The sequence below is a fragment of the Thalassophryne amazonica genome, chromosome 10 (assembly GCF_902500255.1).
Source record: "Thalassophryne amazonica chromosome 10, fThaAma1.1, whole genome shotgun sequence".
Taxonomy (NCBI): domain Eukaryota; kingdom Metazoa; phylum Chordata; class Actinopteri; order Batrachoidiformes; family Batrachoididae; genus Thalassophryne; species Thalassophryne amazonica.
The window spans coordinates 85867186-85888716 of NC_047112.1; the positions used below are offsets into that span (position 1 = coordinate 85867186).

Sequence of the window (21531 nt, forward strand, 5' to 3'; positions counted from 1 at the left end):
TAAGAGTGACGGGGCCCTAATGGACCAGCAGGCTTGGATAATTGACCATTGATTTTGTGACACTCTTCTCACAGCTTTGACACTCTTCGAACAGCAAGCTCCAGCTTCATCTGCGATACCCACCTGTCAAAATCTTCCCTAATACGCTCTTGATTCATAAATGATTGCGATCCCATGTCTCCCATCTTGTAATATGAAATAAACATGAATTAATCATCTTTTGTTTTTACAGACATCTCTCCTTTTTCATCCCTCCTTGACAGCTGGTTGAAATGGTCAAGCGTGTGGTGGTGATTGGAGCGGGAAGTTCTGGATTGACCTGCATCAAGACTTGCATTGATGAGGGCCTGGAGCCTGTTTGCTTTGAATGCAGTGATGACATTGGTGGTCTATGGAAATTTAAGGCATGTGTGAATTTTTTTAATCACATTTTCTGTTCATAATTTACATCTCATAATACTGTATCCTAAGAAAGTCATTCATAGTCTGACGCTTCCATGTTCTCCTCTAAAATTGTCACTTTCCCTGTTTTGCCCACAGGAGTCAGATGAGCCCAATTCTACCAGCATTTATAGATCATTGGTGACCAACACCTCCAAGGAGATCATGTGTTTCAGTGACTTTCCCATGCCTGGTGACTATCCAAACTACATGCATCACTCTCTGCTTCTGCAGTACTTCAGGCTCTATGCAAAGCACTTTGACTTGCTCAGATACATTCATTTCCAGGTTGTTACTCTCTTCTTCACTATAAATGTTTTTTCTTGAATTTCAGTGTGTTTGTGTCAATGTAAATTTCTCAGTGTGTTTTTGTATGCAACAGACCACAGTGAGAAGTGTAAGGCAAAAGTCAGATTTCTCTCAGTCTGGTCAGTGGGACGTAGTGACAGTTAACAAGGACGGAAAAGAAGAGAAGCATGTCTTTGATGCAGTGCTTGTGTGTTCAGGCCACTACACCCACCCTAACTTACCACTGGCCGACTTTCCAGGTTTGTGGACTGGTAACTAAATCTCTGATATTTCTCAGGTACGCTCATGATTTCATAAAGTACACCTGTTCAACTGCACATCAAAGCAAATATCTAATCAGCCAATAAGAAACTCAGTGCATTGAAAGTAAAGTAGTAAAGTAAGCCCGATAGAGGTCCTGGGGCCACTCGGTGCAGGTGCATTTACAAATACTTTGTGATCAATACCTTGGTCCTTTGGACACCTTAGTGCTTATGCTTTACATTTCAATCACCTTTACATTTGAAATCTTAATAATTTACAAAAAATAATACATTGACATTATAGTTCTTATCTCCAGATTCCGTAGCATGAAGTGGATGAGACTGTATGACTCCCACTGGGCACGGCACTAATCCAACACAGGTTATACCTGGCATGAGTGGGATTTGACCCCAAATCTATATTGGTAGAACAACTCCTTAGCCACTGAACCATATACAGTGCATCTGGAAAGTATTCACAACACTTCACTTTTCCCATATTTTTTTATGTTGTAGCCTTATTCCAAAATGGATGAAATTAATTTTTTTTTACTCAAAACTCTACACACAATACTCCATAATGACATTTTTTGTGATTTTGGCAAATTTATTAAAAATTTAAAAAACAAAAAAACAAAGAAATTGCACGTACATAAGTATCCACACCCTTTGCCATGAAGCTCAAAATTGAGCTCAGGTGCCTCCTGTTTCCACTGATCATCTTTGAGATGTTTCTACTGTTTCTATGTTGATTTGGCATGATTTGGAAAGGCACACACTTGTCTACATATAAGGTCCCACAGCTGACAGTACATGTCAGAGCACAAACCAAGCATGAAGTCAAAGGAATTGTCTGTAGACCTCCAAGACAGGATTGTCACTCACTGTGGGGGGGTGCTGGGTTTTTTTTTTTTAAATTCACTTTTCCATGGTTTTTCATGCAAACACACTATATTTTGCCTGCCTGCTTACTCCAATTATGAGTCACTGGGAGGGGGCAGGGGATGTTTTAGCATATCCCAAAAGTCATAGGTCATAAGGTGGGGTATACCTGGGCAGGACCCCAGTCGGTGTCGGGCCACATATAAACAGATAAACATATTCACACCTGCACGCACACCTACAGTCAATATAATGTTCTCAATTCACCTACCATGCATGTCTTTGGCTATGGAGGGAAGGCAGATCACCTGGAGGGAACCCACGCAAACATAGGAAGAACATGCAAACTCCACACAAGAAAGGCCCCAGGTGGGAAGTGATGCCATGACCTTCTTGTTGTGAAGCAACAGTGCAGACTACTAAACCACCATGTTCCATTGTGTTATGTTGTTAAGTCAAGTGTGAGAGCATGCACTGGTGCTGTGCTTTGCCACATCCACAACACCACGGAGCCGCCTGGTGGCAACTACCCAGGCAGAAAACTGGTCCATTCCAACATCTCTAAAATTACCATCTATCTACCACAGCCAGGTGAAATATGGACGTCTCCTTGGCTTCTCCAGCCACTGGGGTCCTCAGGCACCTGCATGCTGGATCATGCACAAAGAAATGGGCCACTTGGCCAAAATGTCATAGCTGACACCCCCTCACAATGAGTGATACTCATCTTAGTCACTCTCACTGGCCGCTTGTTTCATACAAAGTCATTCCAGCGGTACCCAAGGATCCTTCGAGGACACTTGCTTCAAAAATACATCCAGTCATTGTCGTCTTAAGGCCCAGTCACACAGCACACGGCGTTAGCTGAACAAAGGAAATAAAGTCATAAAGCCACAAATCGTCGAGAAAAAATGGACGAATGAGCCGGCACTTCTCCCATCACCGAAAAGACTGCGAATGCAGAGCGCATAAAAGACCAAAACAAAACTGCAACGTGCATAAATAGTTAAAGTAGTTGATAAAACGTTCTTGCCGCTATTGTTTCTGTATGAAAATGTTGCATTTCATCCCACACATGGACGAGTCATGTTCAGCTGATCAGATCTTTAGTTATTGATCCGTTCAAATATCGCCAATGTTTGTGCAAGACGTTGGACTTGGGAGGTTGGACAAAGTTGGACGACAATCAAATGGAACACTGACGGTACGGGAGCTACACAACCAATGAGCAACCGTCAAAACAGACAGCAAAACGGAATATGGACAAATTGAGGTTGTTGTTGGAATGGGTTCACATTTTTCAAATTTGAAAATTCTGACGAAGCACCAGCTACAGAAACGAAACTGGACGACGGTTAAACGATGTCTCTGAAAGTCAATGCAAGTCCAGATTTCTTGTTTCGTTTTGGCATCAGTGTCCTTCATTGGTGCCATGTGACCGGGGCTTTAGGTCACTGGTTAGCATCCAAGTCTCCCAACCATACAGCAAGATAGGCAGCACCAGTACCCGAAAGACGTCCCGCTTCATTCGCCTGCAAAGATATCGGCATCACCAAACACCTCTTGCCATGTTGTCCAAAAAAAAAAAAAAAAAAAACAGCAACACAATATGATCTCAACATTCATTCCCTGAGGAATGACACCATCAAGGAATTATCTCCCAAACTCCTCCCTTTGTAGAAAGATTCTGTCTTTATTACCTCCTCTCTGTGGCTTCCTCACCACCTCAGTGTACATTTCATATAATTCACTCAGTCTGTGATTATGACTGTTGAAATGTCAACTAAATAGCTACAAATAAAATTTGTTGATGGCATTTTTTTGTTTTGTTTTTTTTTTTTTGAAAGAAACAAGATTTTGTCTTTGCAGTCTTGATCAATACTTGTCTGTCCAGGTCATGAAATATTTTCTGGAAAGTGTTACCATAGCTGTGAATACAAAGACGCTAAAGACTTAAGTGGAAAGAGGGTGGTCGTGGTTGGCATTGGCAATTCTGCTGCAGACATTGCTGTGGACATCAGTAGATATGCAGAGAAGGTGACTTTTTGTGACTTTGGTATTTCATAAAATAAAAAAATAAATTCCATGTACTTCTAGCTGCTGGTATTATGGCTGCTCCATGTAGTAATTATGTAACCGTTGTCTTTTGTAGTCATTCTTCTCATTGTCTTTGACAGACATTTCTCAGCACACGCGGTGGAGTTTGGGTGTTGAGCAGGTTGTCCTTCAAAGGACTGCCCATGGACATGGTGGCTCTCACGAGGTTCAGCAGTGTTCTCTCTCGCCTTCTTCCCAAGAATCTGCTCAACTGGACATTAGAAAGGGCACTGAACAACAAATATGACCACAGACTGTACAGTTTGATGCCTAAACACAGGTGACTACTTAAATTATGTTACCCATGTTTCCATGAGACTGACTTGTTTTAGCCATTAGACTCAACTTTTGCAACACTGTCAGAGTGTTGTTGTTGTTCTTTCTTTTTTTTTTAATCTACAAATTGGGAACCATGTGCCTTGAAAGATTAAAATCTGCAGGAACTACTGCCAGTTCAATTCAGACTTTTGCAGAAGCCTGATTCCAAAATCACAAAAACCCTGATATGCAAGGTGAAAATTGTTACATCACACACACCACCTTAATTTAAGTGATAAAAAAAAAAAAAATCCAAAATAAATCTTGTAGTGCAGTAATACATCAGGGTCAGAATGTTCATGATGGCCCATTTTTGCAAATATCAGACTACAGTTTATTTTTATTCATTTAAATATTTTTGTTATGGTTTTGAAGAGTGAATTTTTTTATTAATTGTTTTTGTGGTTCTGAGAGTCTATATACGTATGTGTATTATATATGGAATTAATTGCAAAGCATATAAGTAAAAGTCCCTGCAGCTGCTCCCTTGTTTGCTCTCGGGGTCACCACTGCAAATCCAAGGTCGATCTGCAAGTTGAATTGGCACAAGTTTTACGTCGGATGCCCTTCCTGGTGGAACTCCACATTACAGGGAAAAATGTGGCAGAGGTGGGGTTTGAACCACAAACCTTCCACGCTGAAACCAAGTGCACTAGCCACTTGGCCACCACCCCTGCCAAACCATCCATCCATTTTCTTCCGCTTTATCCGCAGTCGGGTCACGGGGGCAGCAGCTCAAGCAAAGCAGCCCAGACCTCCCGATCCACACACACCTCCCCCAGCTCCTCCGGGGGAACCCCAAGGCGTTCCCAAGCCAGCCGAGAGATATAGTCCCTCCAACGTGTCCTGGGTCTTCCCCAGGGACTCCTCCCAATGGGACGTGCCCGGAACACCTCTCCAGCGAGGCATCCAGGGGGCATTCGGAAAAGATGCCCGAGCCACCTCAACTGACTCCTTTCAATGTGGAGGAGCAGCGGCTCGACTCCGAGCTCCTCCCGAGTGACCGAGCTCCTCACCCTATCTCTAAGGGAGCGCCCAGCCACCCTGCAGAGGAAACTCATCTCGGCCGCTTGTACTCGCGATCTCGTTCTTTCGGTCATGAGCCAAATCTCATGACCATAGGTGAGGATCGGAATGTAGATTGATCGATAAATCGAGAGCTTTGCCCCCCTACTCAGCTCTCTCTTCACCAAACCATGCAATTGATTTGGGCTAGTAGTTGTAAATTAGACACAATGAATTGATTTTAATGTGTTGTTGTTGCTGTTTGTTTGTTTGTTTGTTGTTTTTTTATTTGTTTGTGTTTTGGTCTTTGCCAGGATTTTGGAAAGAAAAGCATTGGTAAATGATGACCTACCAGCCCGAATCCTGCAAGGGGCAGTTGTGATGAAGACAAATCTGAAAGAATTCCAGCGTCTTAACATTTTATTTGAAGATGGCACTGTGGAGGACAACATTGACACTGTGATCTTCTGTACAGGATATCATGCAAAATTCCCATTCTTGCCCCCACCTCTATCTGGCGGACCATGTGAAGAGTTGACACTCTACAAGTAAGTACAGAGAGAAAGATGCCACATGATGAACTGAGTTATAGACATTTGTTCTGTGAAGGACCTAAAAAAAATAACACATCTGTTTTGTTAAAAGAAAAGTAGAATAAATTAATAAAAAGCTCAATTTGGCAGTTAAAATGCAAATGGCATTTTAATTCATCAGTAATCATAACGTGTTGTAATTAGAAGCGCACTTGTTTGAGCAGCTCTGTGACAGACTGGCGTCCTGTCCAGGGTGTACCCCGCCTCACGCCCTGTGACTGCTGGGATAGGCTCCAGCCCCCCGTGACCCTTAATTGGAGTAAGCGGATATAAAAAATGGATGGATGGACTTGTCTGAGCACATAAAGTCCTGTGCATGTTTATTGGCAGCCCTGAGTTTAAGACAGCTCTCTGGAACATGGCCATGGGAGGAATTGCATTGGGGCTGCTGTCATGGAGTGTCCCCAAAGCTGACAAGGACACATCTTTAAAAAAAAAGGTTGCACAAGATATTTAATTCTCACTAAATTTAATGCAGCACCCCCACTTCCCAAAGCTGTCTTCTGGATATGAACGAGACGCAAACAGAACAGGCGCCATTTTTGTAAAAACTTTCAATGTATGAAACATTATGTATTCACTAAGGGTAAGAAGTGCGATTCTGATATAACCTCTAGTCGCATAAGTGCATGACACTTGGGACTTAATTGGCATTTTGATAAGAGGGCGCACGCCAAGAGTAAAGGGCACAGCACCCCTGTTACCCGGTTTAGAAAAACCCTATGGATATTTTTTTTTCTCCCTCTCATTCCCCCTGGTGAGGGTGGCCCAAGCAGAGGTTCACCCCTTTGAGTCTGGTCTACTTGAGTTTTCTTCCTCAAATCATCAGATGGGGTTTTTCCTCGCCACTGTCACCTGTGTGCTTGCTCTAGGGGTTAGTAAGGTTAGACCTTACTTGTGTGTGAAGCACCTTGAAATAAATTGAAAGTGGTGGTGTGTGTGTTCCTCAAGCTTGGGTCCTCTACCAGAGGTAGGTAGCTAATTGGGCAGTAATTTTAGGGTGTCCTACCCTTGTGGGGGTCATTCAGGATCAGGACTGCCCTGCCCTGTGCTAGCCAGTCCTGCCCTGTGTTAACCTGCTGTTAGTAGCCCACTAGGGATGTGAATCTCATCACTGACAACAATTCGATAAGCATCTTGTTACACTACCAGCAATACGATACATCTTGCGATACATGACAATGCCTATGATACGATGTGATACGATTCACCCCTGTTCCCGATTCGATGCGATATGATATGTATTTGACGGCAATTCAATTCCTCACAATGTGATACGATGCGATTTGGTGTGACACGATGCGATTCAACATGATGCAAAGAAATTATGCCAAGAATTTAAATAGAAAATAAGAAGCTGTAATTCAGTATGGTACTATCATGGTATGGTACTATCATGTCTTGTCATCTTTTCAAGTTTCCCATCTTTTAAAAAAAAAGCCAAAATATCTGCAAAACGCCCGATTTAAATGTTTTACGTGTGTCAAAAACGTCTTCCAACTGCTTGCTGCTGTTCTCGCATGACCTCCATTTTGAAATAGATTTGTTGCGGTACAAATGTACTTTCAGGTTCCCGGCAGTGATGATGCATTCAATGTGCCTTGGAAAAAAATCAACGCACCACGCAGCGACCAATGCATCATGATTTCAGACGACCGTTGAATCAATGCACACTGAATGAATTGATAGACTTGCGTCGCACACATTTGTGTCTAGATACCGATTCTTATTGATTAATCTCCACATCCCTATAGCCCACCCATTTGTACTGCCGGGTGTACATGGAGTGCAGTTCACTTCTTCAACCAGCAGGTGTGGATCATATCAGGCCCTGGTGCTGTCCAGCTCTTCACCCTTGAGACTCGTTGGATGTCTGCCTTTGTGATGTTGATTAGTTCTTGTTCCTCGCACTGAGGCCTACCAGCATAGATGTGTGGCAGATAGGGGAAACTTCATTTCCTTGTTGTTGAAGAGGCAATCTCTACGTCAGAAAGGTTGCAACATTTGGGCAAGTGGGGAAGACTAGCAGGTGCCAGTCATACCTTAATCAGGGAAAGAATATCAATAGATCTTCTGATTATTACTTTCTCATGTAAAAACATTTTCTTTTGTGAATACATTTAGTGCAGTGATTACAGGGAGAGAGTCACGGTCAGACTCGACTCTGAACATAACTTCACCTATAATAACCTGTTTTGCACTTGTTTCACTTGTTTTAATCATTAATCAGAGGGAAACTGGAGCTGGAGAGTTAATAGAACACGATGTCCTGACACAGGAAAAGAGCTTTGCACTGGGCAGACACACCACCGTCTTTCAGGCTGAGGTGTTTGCTGTTATTCAGCTCCTGATTAACCTCAATTTTTAGGGGTAAAAGAGTTTTACTCAGAGTCACAGTGTAAAACACTTGATTTGGCAAGACAATAGAGCTGATTTCACTCTATAACAGAGTGTATTTTACTCTGGTTAGACTGGGACCAAATGCTACACATCTCAAGGATCATCAGTGGAAACAGGATGCACCTGAGCTCAGTGTTGGGGGGAAAAAAGAGTTTCATCCATTTAGGAATAAGGCTGTAACATCGAAAAAGGTGTCACAAGTGAAGCAATGTGAATACTTTTCAGATGCACCATATATTATCCATCACTGGAGTATACAAGGATGAAAAAACCTCCACACAATGAGCTCTGATGAATCTTCACAAAACACACAGCCATTTTGAAAAGATCAAGTAGAACCAGCTTGGGCATTGTCATGGATGTGTGACATCACACTTGGGAGGCTGTAAAAACATCATGACGATGCTACGTAATGGAATTTATATAGGCCCAATTCTTAACCACTATTACATCTTCCATAGAATCAATATTGCTTCTGACATTGCACCTGTGGCCATGTGATGTCAGATGGACTCAGTATTCCTTTAAAAGCATTCCATCATCTTGACCATTGATTGGATTCATTCCAGTCAATGACTGGGCCATTTAGTATCTGCATATGACCAAAAAATTAAAATAATAATAATTTTTTTAAGGAAATAATTTCACTGAATATTTGTGTATAATTTTATTGTCTTAATAGTTTACTTAGAATAGAAAATGTGTATTCTAATACTTAGAATGTGCAGTGTGACTGCACTGGCTGTGTGTAGTGTACTCCCCCCTACACGCCAAATCCCACAACATTTCACCGGTGCTTCCATTTCAGGCTAAATTCACCAGTCCATAATACTCACGCTAGTCAGCTTTAGCTGCTTAGAGCTGGGTGCTGACCCCCCTGACTGTACCTAATTTTATGACCAATGCTTGCTAGGGCTTTGCTGACTTTTTCTGTCCATCTGAACCCCTAATTTGTTTTGAAAAATGACAACATAATCCCATCCATTTCTTTTTACTCTCTAGATGGAGGACCGGGGTGATCTGCCCATTCGCTGGGTGTTGCCAGAGCGCCATCATCTTGGTTTGAGTGTTGGGAAAGTGTAGTGACACGGACCCACAACAGGGGGCGTAAATGAACGGACAATGGATAAGCCAAAATATAACAATTTAATGTTGCGAATTGTGCACAACGGAATACAGACAAATGCAGTTTGAGAATGATAGTCAATTATACGAAAAGTGACATGTGGGCGGGCTCGAGGATAGAAGACGTCTGTCCAGAGAAGAGCCGGGTCCCACATGGCTTCCACTGCCAACAGATCTGAAGAACACCGGAGCCGCCAAGTCCTGAGTCCCCAGGTGGGCACCGTCTCCAGCTGTCAGACCTGGTACTGCTGGCAGGAAGCAGAGACAGTTAATGGTGGGTGTGTGGATACACACCCAGTAAATCCTCACACACAGATCCAGTTCCTCCGGGAGGGAGCACCTCCACCTCCGACGTAGGAACACAGTAGCAGCTCCTGTTAACCACTTATCTGGTTGGAGTGAGAGGCGAGGACGTCGATTCTCTCACTGATCACCAACCCAGCTGAAAGTGCACCACAGGAAAACGACTGCAAACAGATCACACGTAAGTCACAGTTCAGACACAGCAGAAAATATTACCTAAGCGGTAGATGATTTCTCAGCAGCGAGGTGGAGTTGCTGCCCAGCTTTTATGGTGATGTGGTGATGATGAGTGACAGCTGGTGCTGTTGATGAGTGACAGCTGTCACTCCTGGTTGCTCCGGCGCCCTCTCGTGCCTGAAGCCCGCACTTCAGGCAGAGCGCCCTCTGGTGGTGGGCCAGCAGTACCTCCTCTTCAGCGGCCCACACAACATAGAGTCTAAAAACCCGACCAGGCTTATCGGGGTGTCGGATGTAAAAGTCGGCCAGGAGGGCCGGGTCCAGGATGAAACTCCTCTTCACCCAGGAGCGTTCCTCAGGTCCATACCCCTCCCAGTCCACCAAGTACTGGAACCCACGGCCCTTCCGACAGACATCCAGGAGCCGGCGTACTGTCCATGCCGGCTCTCCGTCGATGATCCGGGCAGGAGGCGGCGCCGGTCCGGGGGTGCAGAGTGGTGAAGTGTGGTAGGGCTTAATCCGTAACACATGAAAGACAGGATGGATCCGCAGTGAAGCTGAAGCTACCAGCTTCACTGCGGCTGGACTGAGGACTTTGAGGATGTGGAACGGTCCAATAAATCTGTCCTTACGTTTTTGGGATTCCACTTGCAGTGGGATGTCTTTGGTGGATAGCCAAACCTCTTGCCCGGGCTGGTATACAGGGGCCGGGGAACGCCGGTGGTCTGCATGGGCCTTGGCCCTCATCCGGGCTTTCAGCAGGGCAGAGCGGGCAGTACGCCACACCCGACGGCACCTCCTGAGGTGGGCCTGGACCGAGGGCACCCCGACCTCTCCCCTCCACGAGCGGAAACAATGGGGGCTGGTACCCCAAACATACCTCAAATGGGGAGAGGCCAGTGGCAGATGAAATATGGCTATTGTGAGCGTACTCGATCCAGGCCAGATGGTTGCTCCAGGCCGTCAGGTGCACGGAGGTCACGCAGCGGAGAGCCTGCTCCATATCCTGGTTGGTCCGCTCTGCATGTCCGTTTGTCTGGGGATGGTACCCGGACGAGAGGCTTACGGTGGCCCCCAGTTCCCTACAGAAACTCCTCCAGACTTGCGAGGAGAACTGGGGACCGTGGTCGGTGACAACGTCAGATGGAATCCCATGCAGACGTTATGACATGGTGGACCAGGAGGTCTGCTGTCTCCTGGGCCGTCGGGAGCTTTGGGAGGGCCACGAAGTGGGCCGCCTTGGAGAACCGGTCCACTATCGTGAAGATGGTGGTCATGCCCTGGGATGGTGGGAGGCCCGTGACAAAGTCCAGGCCGATGTGGGACCAGGGGTGGTGAGGCACAGGTAATGGCTGGTGTCCCTGTGCCCGTTGGTGGTCAGCTTTTCCCCTGGCGCAGGTGGTGCAGGCCTGGACATACTCCCAGACGTCGGCTTCCATAGACGTCCACCAGAAGCGCTGCCGGACTACTGCCACGGTTCTTCGCACCCCTGGGTGACAGGAGAGCTTGGAACCGTGACAGAAGTCCAAGAACGCAGCTCTGGCTTCTGGTGGGATGTATAACTTGTCCTTTGGGCTAGTTCCCGGGTCCGGGTTCCGTGCCAGGGCCTCCCGGATGGTCTTCTCCACGTCCCAGGTGAGGGTGGCCATGACAGTGGACTCGGGGATGATGGTTTCCGTGGGATCTGACAGCTTGGTTTTGACTTCCTCTTCGTGAACCCGGGACAAGGCGTCAGATTTTTGGTTCTTGGTCCCAGGGCGGTAGGTGATTTGGAAGTCAAAATGCCCGAAGAACAATGACCAGCGGGCTTGCCTGGGGTTCAGACCCTTGGCGGTCCGGATGTACTCCAGGTTCCGATGGTCTGTGATAACCGTGAATGGAACCGCAGCTCCCTCCAACAGGTGTCTCCACTCCTCAAGAGCCTCTTTCACTGCAAGGAGTTCTCGATTGCCCACGTCATAGTTTCGCTCAGCCGGGGTCAACCTGCGGGAAAAATAGGCACAGGGGTGGAGGACCTTATTGGACTCCCTGCTCTGGGACAGCACGGCTCCTATCCCTGAGTCAGAGGCATCCACTTCAACTATAAACTGGCGGTTAGGATCGGGCTGCACCAGGACTGGCGCAGTCAAGAACCGGCGCTTCAACTCCCTAAACGCAGCTTCGCACCGATCCGATCAGGTGAAGGGGACTTTGGAGGAGGTCAGGGCTGTCAAGGGACTAACCATCTGACTGTAATCCTTAATGAACCTCCTGCAGAAGTTTGCAAAGCTGAGGACATGTTGCAGCTTCCTACGGCTTGTTGGTTGGGGCCAGTCTCTCACCACCGCAACCTTGGCCGGATCAGGGGTGACGGAGTTGGAGGAGATTATGAACCTCAGGAAGGACAAAGAAGTGCAGTGGAACTCGCACTTCTCACCCTTTACAAACAGCCGGTTCTCCAACAACCGCTGCAGGACCTGACGTACATGCTGGACATGGGTCTCAGGATCCGGGGAAAAGATGAGTATATCGTCCAGATATACAAAGACGAACCAATGCAGGAAATACCGCAAGACGTCATTAACCAAGGCTTGGAACGTCGCGGGCGCATTGGTGAGGCCGAACGGCATGACCAGGTACTCAAAGTGACCTAATGGGGTGTTGAATGCCGTCTTCCATTCGTCTCCCTTCCGGATCTGAACCAGGTGATACGCATTTCTAAGATCCAAATTAGTAAAGATTTTGGCTCCATGCAGGGGGGTGAACACGGAATCTAACAATGGCAACGGGTATCGGTTGCGAACCGTAATCTCATTCAGCCCCCTGTAATCAATACATGGACGAAGTCCGCCATCTTTCTTGCCCACAAAAAAGAAACCTGCACCCATCGGGGAGGTGGAGTTCCGGATCAGCCCGGCAGCTAATGAGTCCCGGATGTAGGTCTCCATTGATTCGCGCTCAGGTCGTGAGAGGTTGTACAGCCTGCTGGACGGGAACTCAGCGCCTGGAACCAAATCAATGGCACAATCGTACGGACGGTGCGGGGGAAGGGTGAGTGCCAGATCCTTGCTGAAGACGTCAGCAAGATCGTGGTACTCAACCGGCACTGCCGTCAGATTGGGAGGGACTTTGACCTCCTCCTTAGCCTGGGAACCGGGAGGAACCGAGGATCCTAAACACACCCGATGGCAGGTTTCGCTCCACTGAACCACCACCCCAGACGGCCAATCGATCCGGGGATTGTGCTTTAACATCCATGGGATGCCCAAAATCATGCGGGAGGTAGAAGGAGTTACAAAAAACTCAATCTCCTCCCGGTGGTTTCCAGACACCACCAGAGTTACTGGTTGTGTCTTGTGTGTGAGTAAAGGGAGGAGGGTGCCATCTAGTGCCCGCACCTGCAATGGCGTAGGAAGCGCCACCAGAGGGAGCCCTACCTCCTTTGCCCATCTGCTGTCTAGCAGATTCCCTTCTGACCCCGTGTCCACCAGTGCTCGGGCTTGAAGGGTTAAATCCCCGCTCAGGATTGTGACTGGGAGTTGTGTGGCAATTTGTGTGTGACTCACTTGAATGTCTTGACCCCCCCTTAGCCCAGTCTCTAAGGGCGAGTGTTGACGTTTTGGCCGTTTGGGGCAGTCTCTCTGTGTGTGCTCTGTTGAGCTGCAGAGAAAACACTCTCCACGGATCAGCCTCCCCATTTTGGCCCTGTGCGTTTCCCTAACAACGCCAACAGGGGGAGCTGTTGCCCCACAAAGCGCTGCGGCTGTGGAGCGTGGGGAGGGCGGCCCCTTTTTGAACCCGGAAGGGAGAGGGGCGGCGCGTATCCGGTCACGTCCTTCGCCTCGCTCCCGACGGCGTTCCTCTAACCGATTGTCTAATCGTATAACGAGATCAATAAGCCCGTCCAAATCCCGCGGTTCGTCCTTAGCCACCAGGTGCTCCTTCAGGACCAACGATAGTCCGTTTACGAAGGCGGCGCGGAGGGCAGTGTTATTCCAGCCGGACCTCGCAGCCACGATGCGGAAGCCGACTGCATAAGCAGCTGCGCTCCGGCGCCCCTGTCTCATTGACAGCAGCACGGCTGAAGCGGTCTCTCCTCTATTTGGGTGATCGAACACTGTTCTGAACTCCCTCACAAACCCATCATATGTCAGAAGGAGCCGTGAATTTTGCTCCCAGAGCGCTGTAGCCCAAGCGCGTGCCTTGCCGCGAAGCAGATTAATCACATAAGCTATCTTGCTAGCATCAGTCGCGTACATGACGGGTCGTTGTGCGAAGACGAGCGAACACTGCATAATAAAGTCCGCGCATGTCTCCACACAACCCCCGTACGGCTCTGGAGGGCTTATGTATGCTTCAGGGGAAGGTGGGAGGGGTCGTTGAACGACCTGTGGAACGTCACTGTTGCGCACAGGATCGACAGGAGGGGGAGCCGCAGCAGCGCCCTGAGGGCGCACCTCCACCTGCGCGGCGAGAGCCTCCACCCTGCGGTTAAGGAGGACGTTCTGCTCGGTCATCAGATCCATCCGAGCAGTAAAAGCGGTGAGGATTCGCTGCAACTCACCGACCATTCCTCCTGCAGACGCCTGCTCGCCCTGCTCTTCCATTGGCCGTTCAACAGCCGGTTGACGCCCCTCGGGGTCCATGACGTTGGCCGAGATATCCTGTTGGGAAAGTGTAGGTACACAGACCCACAACAGGGGGCGCAAATGAACGGACAATGGATGAGGTCAAATAACAACACTTTACTGTTGTGAATGGGCACAACAACTACTATCAGATTACAACAATAGACAAAAGCCAAATCACAAAAGGTGTCGTGTGGGCAGGCTCGAAGATAGGAGACGTCTGTCCAAAGCAGAACCGGAACCACACGATTTCCTCCGCCACCAGACCCCGGGAATACTGGAGCCGCCAAGTCCCGAACTCCCAGGTGGCCACTGCCTTCGCGTGTCGGACCTGGTACTGCTGGCGAGGGACAAAAGAACAATTAAATGTGGGTGCGTCTGCACCCAGGAATCCGCACGGCAGGAAAACTACCTCCACCACTCGTTGGAAAAGGAGTCAGCTAAACAACTCACAAAAGTCACAAGAGATCACTGTTAACCAGTCAGCTGAGCATGTTACCTTCCAGGTAGAACGATATCTCAGCAAAGAGGTGGAGGCGTCGTCCTGCTGATATTCCCCTGCTGATCAGATGATGGGTAACAGCTGTTGCAGGTGATGCGTGACAGCTGTCACCCTGGCTGCTCCTGTGAGGCAGCTGCGCCCTCTCGTGCCTGAAGCCCGCACTTCAGGCAGGGCGCCCTCTGGTGGTGGGCCAGCAGTACCTCCTCTTCTGGCGGCCCACACAACAGATAGCAGCACGTTCGAAGCAGTCTCGCCTCTATTGGGGTGATCAAACACTTGCTTGAACTCCCGCACAAACCCAGTATATGTTGTTAGGAGCCGTGAATTCTGCTCCCAGAGCGCCGTAGCCCAGGTGCGTGCCTCTCCTCGAAGCAGATTTATAACATAAGCCACCCAGCTAACATCTGACGCGTACATGACGGGACGCTGTGAAAAGTTGAGCGAACACTGCATTAAGAAGTCTGCACACGTCTCGACACAACCTCCGTACGGCTCCGGAGGGCTTATGTATGCTTCGGGGGGGGGGGGGGGGGGGGGTTCGTTGAACGACCACTGGAATGTCTGTATTTGGCACTCGGTCAGCAGGAGGAGGTGCTGCAGCAGCGCCCTGTGCGTGCACTTCCACCCGAGCGGTGAGAGCCTCCATCCTCCGATTGAGTACAACATTCTGCTCGGTTACCAAGTCCAACCGAGCAGTAAAGGCGGTTAAGATTTGCTGCAGCTCACCTAACACGCCTCCTGCTGGCGCCTGTGCACCTAGCGTTTCCATTGGTGGTTCATCCGATGGTTGACGCCACTCGGGATCCATGACGTTGGCCGAGATATCCTGTTGGAAAAGTGTAGTGACACGGACCCACAACAGGTGGCGTAAATGAACGGACAATGGATAAGCCAAAATATAACAATTTAATGTTGCGAATTGTGCACAACGGAATACAGACAAATGCAGTTTGAGAATGATAGTCAATTATACGAAAAGTGACGTGTGGGCAGGCTCGAGGATAGAAGACGTCTGTCCAGAGGGTCCCACACGGCTTCCACCGCCAACGGATCTGAAGAACACCGGAGCCGCCAAGCCCTGAGTCCCCAGGTGGCCACCATCTCCAGCTGTCAGACCTGGTACTGCTGGCAGGAAGCAGAGACAGTTAATGGTGGGTGTGTGGATACACACCCAGTAAATCCTCACACACAGATCCAGTTCCTCCGGGAGGGAGCACCTCCACCTCCGACGTAGGAACACAATAGCAGCTCCTGTTAACCACTTATCTGGTTGGAGTGAGAGGCGAGGACGTCGATTCTCTCACTGATCGCCAACCCAGCTGAAAGTGCACCACAGGAAAACGGCTGCAAACAGATCACACGTAAGTCACAGTTCAGACACAGCAGAGAATATTACCTAAGTGGTAGATGATTTCTCGGCAGCGAGGTGGAGTTGCTGCCCGGCTTTTATGGTGATGTGGTGATGATGAGTGACAGCTGGTGCTGTTGATGAGTGACAGCTGTCACTCCCGGTTGCTCCGGCGCCCTCTCGTGCCTGAAGCCTGCACTTCAGGCAGGGCGCCCTCTGGTGGTGGGCCAGCAGTACCTCCTCTTCAGCGGCCCACACAACATAGAGTCTAAAAACCAGGCATAAATACAAATCAGTGGCATGATCAATGTTTTGCCATCTAGTGGATTAAATAGAAATCGATGCATAATCCTCAACATTTACATGATTTAGTGGTATTAGCAGTAGTAATAGTAGGTGTAGTAATATTATTCTTATTATTGTTGTTCTAGGAGAGTGTTTCCTCCTTGTCTTGAGCAGCCCACACTGGCGTTCATGGGTGTTTTCCTTCAAAAGGGACCAATCAACCCCACAGTGGAAATGCAAGCTCGGTGGGCTGTGAAGGTCTTTTCTGGTAAACAAATGAAAATCACACACACACACATGCACATATCTACTGTAATTCATTCACTGAATGAATTACAATAATCTGACAACTGCTGTTTTCTTTTTCAAGGTTTGAAGAGTCTTCCAGCCATGGAGAAGATGCTCACAATAATTGACTCTGACAGGAAAGAAAACATGAAGATGTACATCTCATTTTCTTATTCCATCAAGTCTTTTGTGTACAACACACATTTACAGTTCAGTATTTATATGATTAATAAATAAACTGATGCCATCGCTCTTTTGTTTGTCAGCCATCCCTGCCCACGCGATGCTACACTCCACGTGAATTTTATCCCGTACCTGGATTTTATGGCTGAGGAGGTGAGTTTAATCAAGTCAAGTAAAACAGCATTACTCTGTATGTCAAAAAGGACAAAATCACCCTGAAACCTCTCTATAATCACAGGTTGGAGTTCGACCAAACCTCTTAAGAATATTCCTGAGAGACCCTGTACTCTGGATGAAGGTCTTCTTTGGACCATGCACTCCATACCAGTACCGTCTCTCTGGGCCCAGACAGTGGGAAGGTGCCCGCCAAGCCATCCTCACTCAGTGGGAGCGGGTGGTTCAGCCGTTCAAAACTAGACCCATACCAGAGCCCAGGCCATCCATTCTCTTCTCCCCGTGGTTGATTCCATGTGGGGTAATGGTACTAATAGTGGTGATTTCATCCCAAAGGAAGGTCAGCACAGTGTTACAGGGTGTTACTCCATTTATGGACAAATGTAGAGTTTTTCTGGAGCACAGCTGGCTCACTCCTTCATGACAGAAGCATGAAATCTGGGCTAATTGTAGACAACACTCTAAAAAGTAATTCAGTGGCTTTGTATATGTCACAATAAGAAGCAGCTCTGTTGACTCAATAAAATCTCTGAGACACATTCAACTGATTGTTTGAGTTGGAAATACCAAATGAAGTGCCTAAACAATTTAACAGTTAATTTTATCTTAACTTTACATTTGTTATTTGAGCTTATTTCACTGAAATAATTTATCATTTGCTTAACAAATTATATTTTTTTGAAATATACTTAATTTGTTTGATAAATTTCATTCAGAATATTTGGAAAGGATGAATATACTTACTGTTGTTTAGTATGTATGTATTACTGTTGTAATACTTACTGATGTTTACTTAGATTTACCAAGATAATCAAGTATATTTAAATGATTTTCACAGCTTTTTAAAATTTACTCAATATTTTCAAGTGTGAAAATATTTCCCCCAAAAAATTGAGTGGAACACAGTAACAGTTTTTAGAGTGTATAAGAGCCAAAATGATCACCGCCTTCCTTATTTAAACTGCATTTGTTCACTCCCTCATTGCTCGTTTGTTAATGTTTATCACTTACCAGCACCTCCTCTCTGTCCTGTTTATGCCACGCCATGTTTTGACTCTGCTGTTTCCCGGATCCTGCCTTTAGCCTCAGCTCTGAAAATCCAGTTTGCTTGTGTACTGACCCTGCTTGTTTTTTGACCACATCTTCTGTCTCGCCCCTGCCTGGTACTTTTGCTCCGTGGACTGCCTTCCTGATTACTGAACCCCTGCCTGTAATAAAGACCTGTATTTTTACTCATACGTCCTGTTTGAGAGCCTGCATTTGTGTCCAGCCTCTGCCTGTGCCTCGCCTCCGCTCAGCCCGACACTGTCACGTAGCAGCAGAAAGTAGAGGTGGGCAGATTGATCCTAATATCGATAATATCAAGACCAACGCTGGTATTGATATTGAACGATCCTCGTGTAAAAAGATCGATACTCAAGCTTTTTTCTCTCCCGCACGCACTGACTGCTGCGCACTGCTGTGCGCAGACTCATCAAAGTCTACTCTCTGTCTGTAATGCTGCGTTTACACATAACGACGGCATGTCACAAATGCCACGAAGTATACATTCTTGGCCCCTGATCATGAATGTGATTATTCGGGGCAGAGGCGTCAAGTGTCCTCAGGAACTGTTACAACCTGTTACCACGCGTTACGATTGATTTTATTGTGGGCAGTCTAAGGCACACCTGTGCACTAATAATAGTGTCTAATCAGCATCTTAATATGGCACACCTGTGAGGTGGGATGGATTATCTCAGCAAAGGAGAAGTGCTCACTATCACAGATTTAGACTGGTTTGTGAACAATATTTAAGGGAAATGGTGATATCGTGTATGTGGAAAAAGTTTTAGATCTTTGAGTTCATCTCATACAAAATGGGAGCAAAACCAAAAGTGTTGCATTTATATTTTTGTTGAGTGTATTTTAAGAATACGACATGGTGTCAGAAGAGTTGTGTAGCTGAATGAAGTCATCGAAAGGTCCGTCAAGTTTGAATGAAAAATGAAAGGTGAATGAAAAATGTCTGGCAATGAAGGAAACGACTCACCGAGGGCAGGAGTTAGCACCGCGGCTAGCACTCCCAGTGCAACATTTAGCATCCAGCCACATGAGCCCTTTGATTTTTCCAAACCTCATGAATGGACAAAGTGGGTTCGTCGCTTCAAGAGATTTTGTCAGGCAAGTAATCTGTCTGCAAGCTCGGAGGAGAATCAAGTCAACACTCTAATATACTGTATGGGAGACGAAGCAGATGACGTCCTGAGAGGCCTAAAACTGAGCCAGGCAGACCAGCGGGACTACGCCAAAGTGCGTGATGGCTTCCACAACTTTTTCATAGTAAAGAAAAATGTAGTCTAGGAGCGCACACGGTTCAACATGCGCAGACAAGAGCCAAACGAGACTGTTGATGCATTTGTTACAGCCCTGCATGCATTAGCAGGGCACTGCAACTATGGGATGCTCCACGATGAGCTAATAAGAGACAGAATAGTCATGGGCTTGGCCAATACGAGGCTATCCGAGCGCATGCAGATGGAAAAGGACTTGGACTTGGAAAAAGCTGTGAATTTGGCCAGACAATCAAGAAAAGCAGCAGTCAGCTTTGAGGAGTGAAACAAATGTGATGCAAATAAATGCAACCTCAGTGGACAGAGTGGTCAAAACGAAACAAGAGTTTGACAAAACAAAGTCTAACAAGTTCAAACCCAAAAATGTAAAAGCCCACCAACAACAGTACACCAAAAATCAGAGTAACAAGTGCTATAAGTGTGGTGGTGCTTCACACCCAAAACATGAGTGCCCTGCCAATGATGCAAAATGCCATTTCTGTGGGAAGAAAGGTCACTACCAGCGGGTCTGCAGGCAAAGTAAGGCGGTGCAAAGTATTGAGCAGGAGGAAGAAGATACAGCCAACATACAGATGGGACACACTGAAATGACTTTCAAACTCGATACTGGAGCAGACGTGACAGCAATAGCCAATACAGACTTGAACAAAATATTTGGAAAAGAAAAACCGGTTCTCCAGCATCCAGAAAAGCCACTGTCAGGGTCAGGAAAGACACAACTGGATGTTGCAGGATTCACAAAGCTACAGCTCAACTACAGGGGAAAGCAGACAACAGAGAAGGTCTATGTTGTTAAAAAGTTGCAGAGTTTTCTGGGCATGGTAAACCCATTTGGCCGAAAAAGACAAAGCTCTGCGAGATCTTTTGTCCAAAAAGAATGCTTGGTACTGGGAAGTGGACCAAGAAAAAGCTTTCAGAGTGCTAAAAGATGCACTGACCTCACCTCCAGTGCTAGCAAAATACGATCCAAACAGAGACACCAAAGTATCGGCGGATGCTTCATCCTATGGTTTGGGAGGTGTTCTTCTGCAGCTGTGGGAGGACGGATGGCGACCAGTGGCTTATGCATCAAGGTCACTGTCTCCTACAGAACAGTGTTACGCACAAGTGGAAAAAGAGGCCTTAGCTTCTACATGGGCATGTGAACATTTTCGTGATTTCCTGATCGGCAAACACTTTTGTCTTGAAACCGACCACAAACCTCTTGTTTCATTACTGGGAGGACAAGCACTGGATCTCCTACCACCCAGAATCCAGCGTTTCAGAATGAGACTCATGCGTTACTCCTGTGATGTTACAGTTATCTGCTCCACTAGTGGCCAGTCAGCATCAACCAGTAGTGCAATAACAGATGCCAACTTCCAGCTTCCTGGATCAGCAGGAAAGAACAGCATCACAACCATCTAATTCAGGTGTGCATACTAATATCTTAGTAAGACAGCATGGTGGATTAGTGGTTAACACTGTTACCTCACAGGAAGAAAGTCATGGGATCGATTCCCACCTGTGGCCTTTCTGTGTGGAGTTTGCATGTTCTCCCCGTGTTTACATGTGAGTTTCTTCTGGGTGCTCTGACGTCTTCCCACATTTAAAGACATGCAGGTTAGGTGCATTGGAAACTTGACAATTGCCCAGGTCTCCCTTGCAAAGAGGTTTTGATCTCAATGAGACTAACCTAGTTAAATTAAAATTCGGATACTTAATCTTAAATGAACACTGTAGCCTCTAAAGTGTATTTGTAATACTACAGCGCATGTCTTCTTTTGTGTATTTTACCAGCCTAACTTTCCAGATTTGAAGATGTTTATAATCTTCATGGGTTTCTTTTTTTTCCTAAAACTAAATGTCAGCTGTTATTCACAGTGGCACACTCACAGAAAAGTGTCCAAAACTGGAAAAGGCCATTGATGACATAGATT

The 21531-nt window shown here is 46.9% G+C and overlaps 1 protein-coding gene across 1 annotated transcript in view; it reads left to right on the forward strand.

Annotated features, from left to right (window-relative positions):
- The first annotated feature begins 267 nt into the window (after positions 1-267).
- LOC117519112 (dimethylaniline monooxygenase [N-oxide-forming] 5-like) overlaps positions 268-21531 on the forward strand; it is a 52994-nt gene continuing 31730 nt past the window's right edge. Inside the window, exons 1-10 of the mRNA XM_034180410.1 lie at positions 268-404; positions 541-729; positions 824-989; positions 3769-3911; positions 4052-4251; positions 5609-5842; positions 16781-16902; positions 17005-17077; positions 17189-17258; positions 17344-17808. Coding sequence (XP_034036301.1) covers positions 273-404; positions 541-729; positions 824-989; positions 3769-3911; positions 4052-4251; positions 5609-5842; positions 16781-16902; positions 17005-17077; positions 17189-17258; positions 17344-17703 — 1689 coding nt within the window. The 5' untranslated portion in view covers positions 268-272 and the 3' untranslated portion in view covers positions 17704-17808. Of the gene's footprint in view, positions 405-540; positions 730-823; positions 990-3768; positions 3912-4051; positions 4252-5608; positions 5843-16780; positions 16903-17004; positions 17078-17188; positions 17259-17343 lie in introns of the transcript that reaches the window.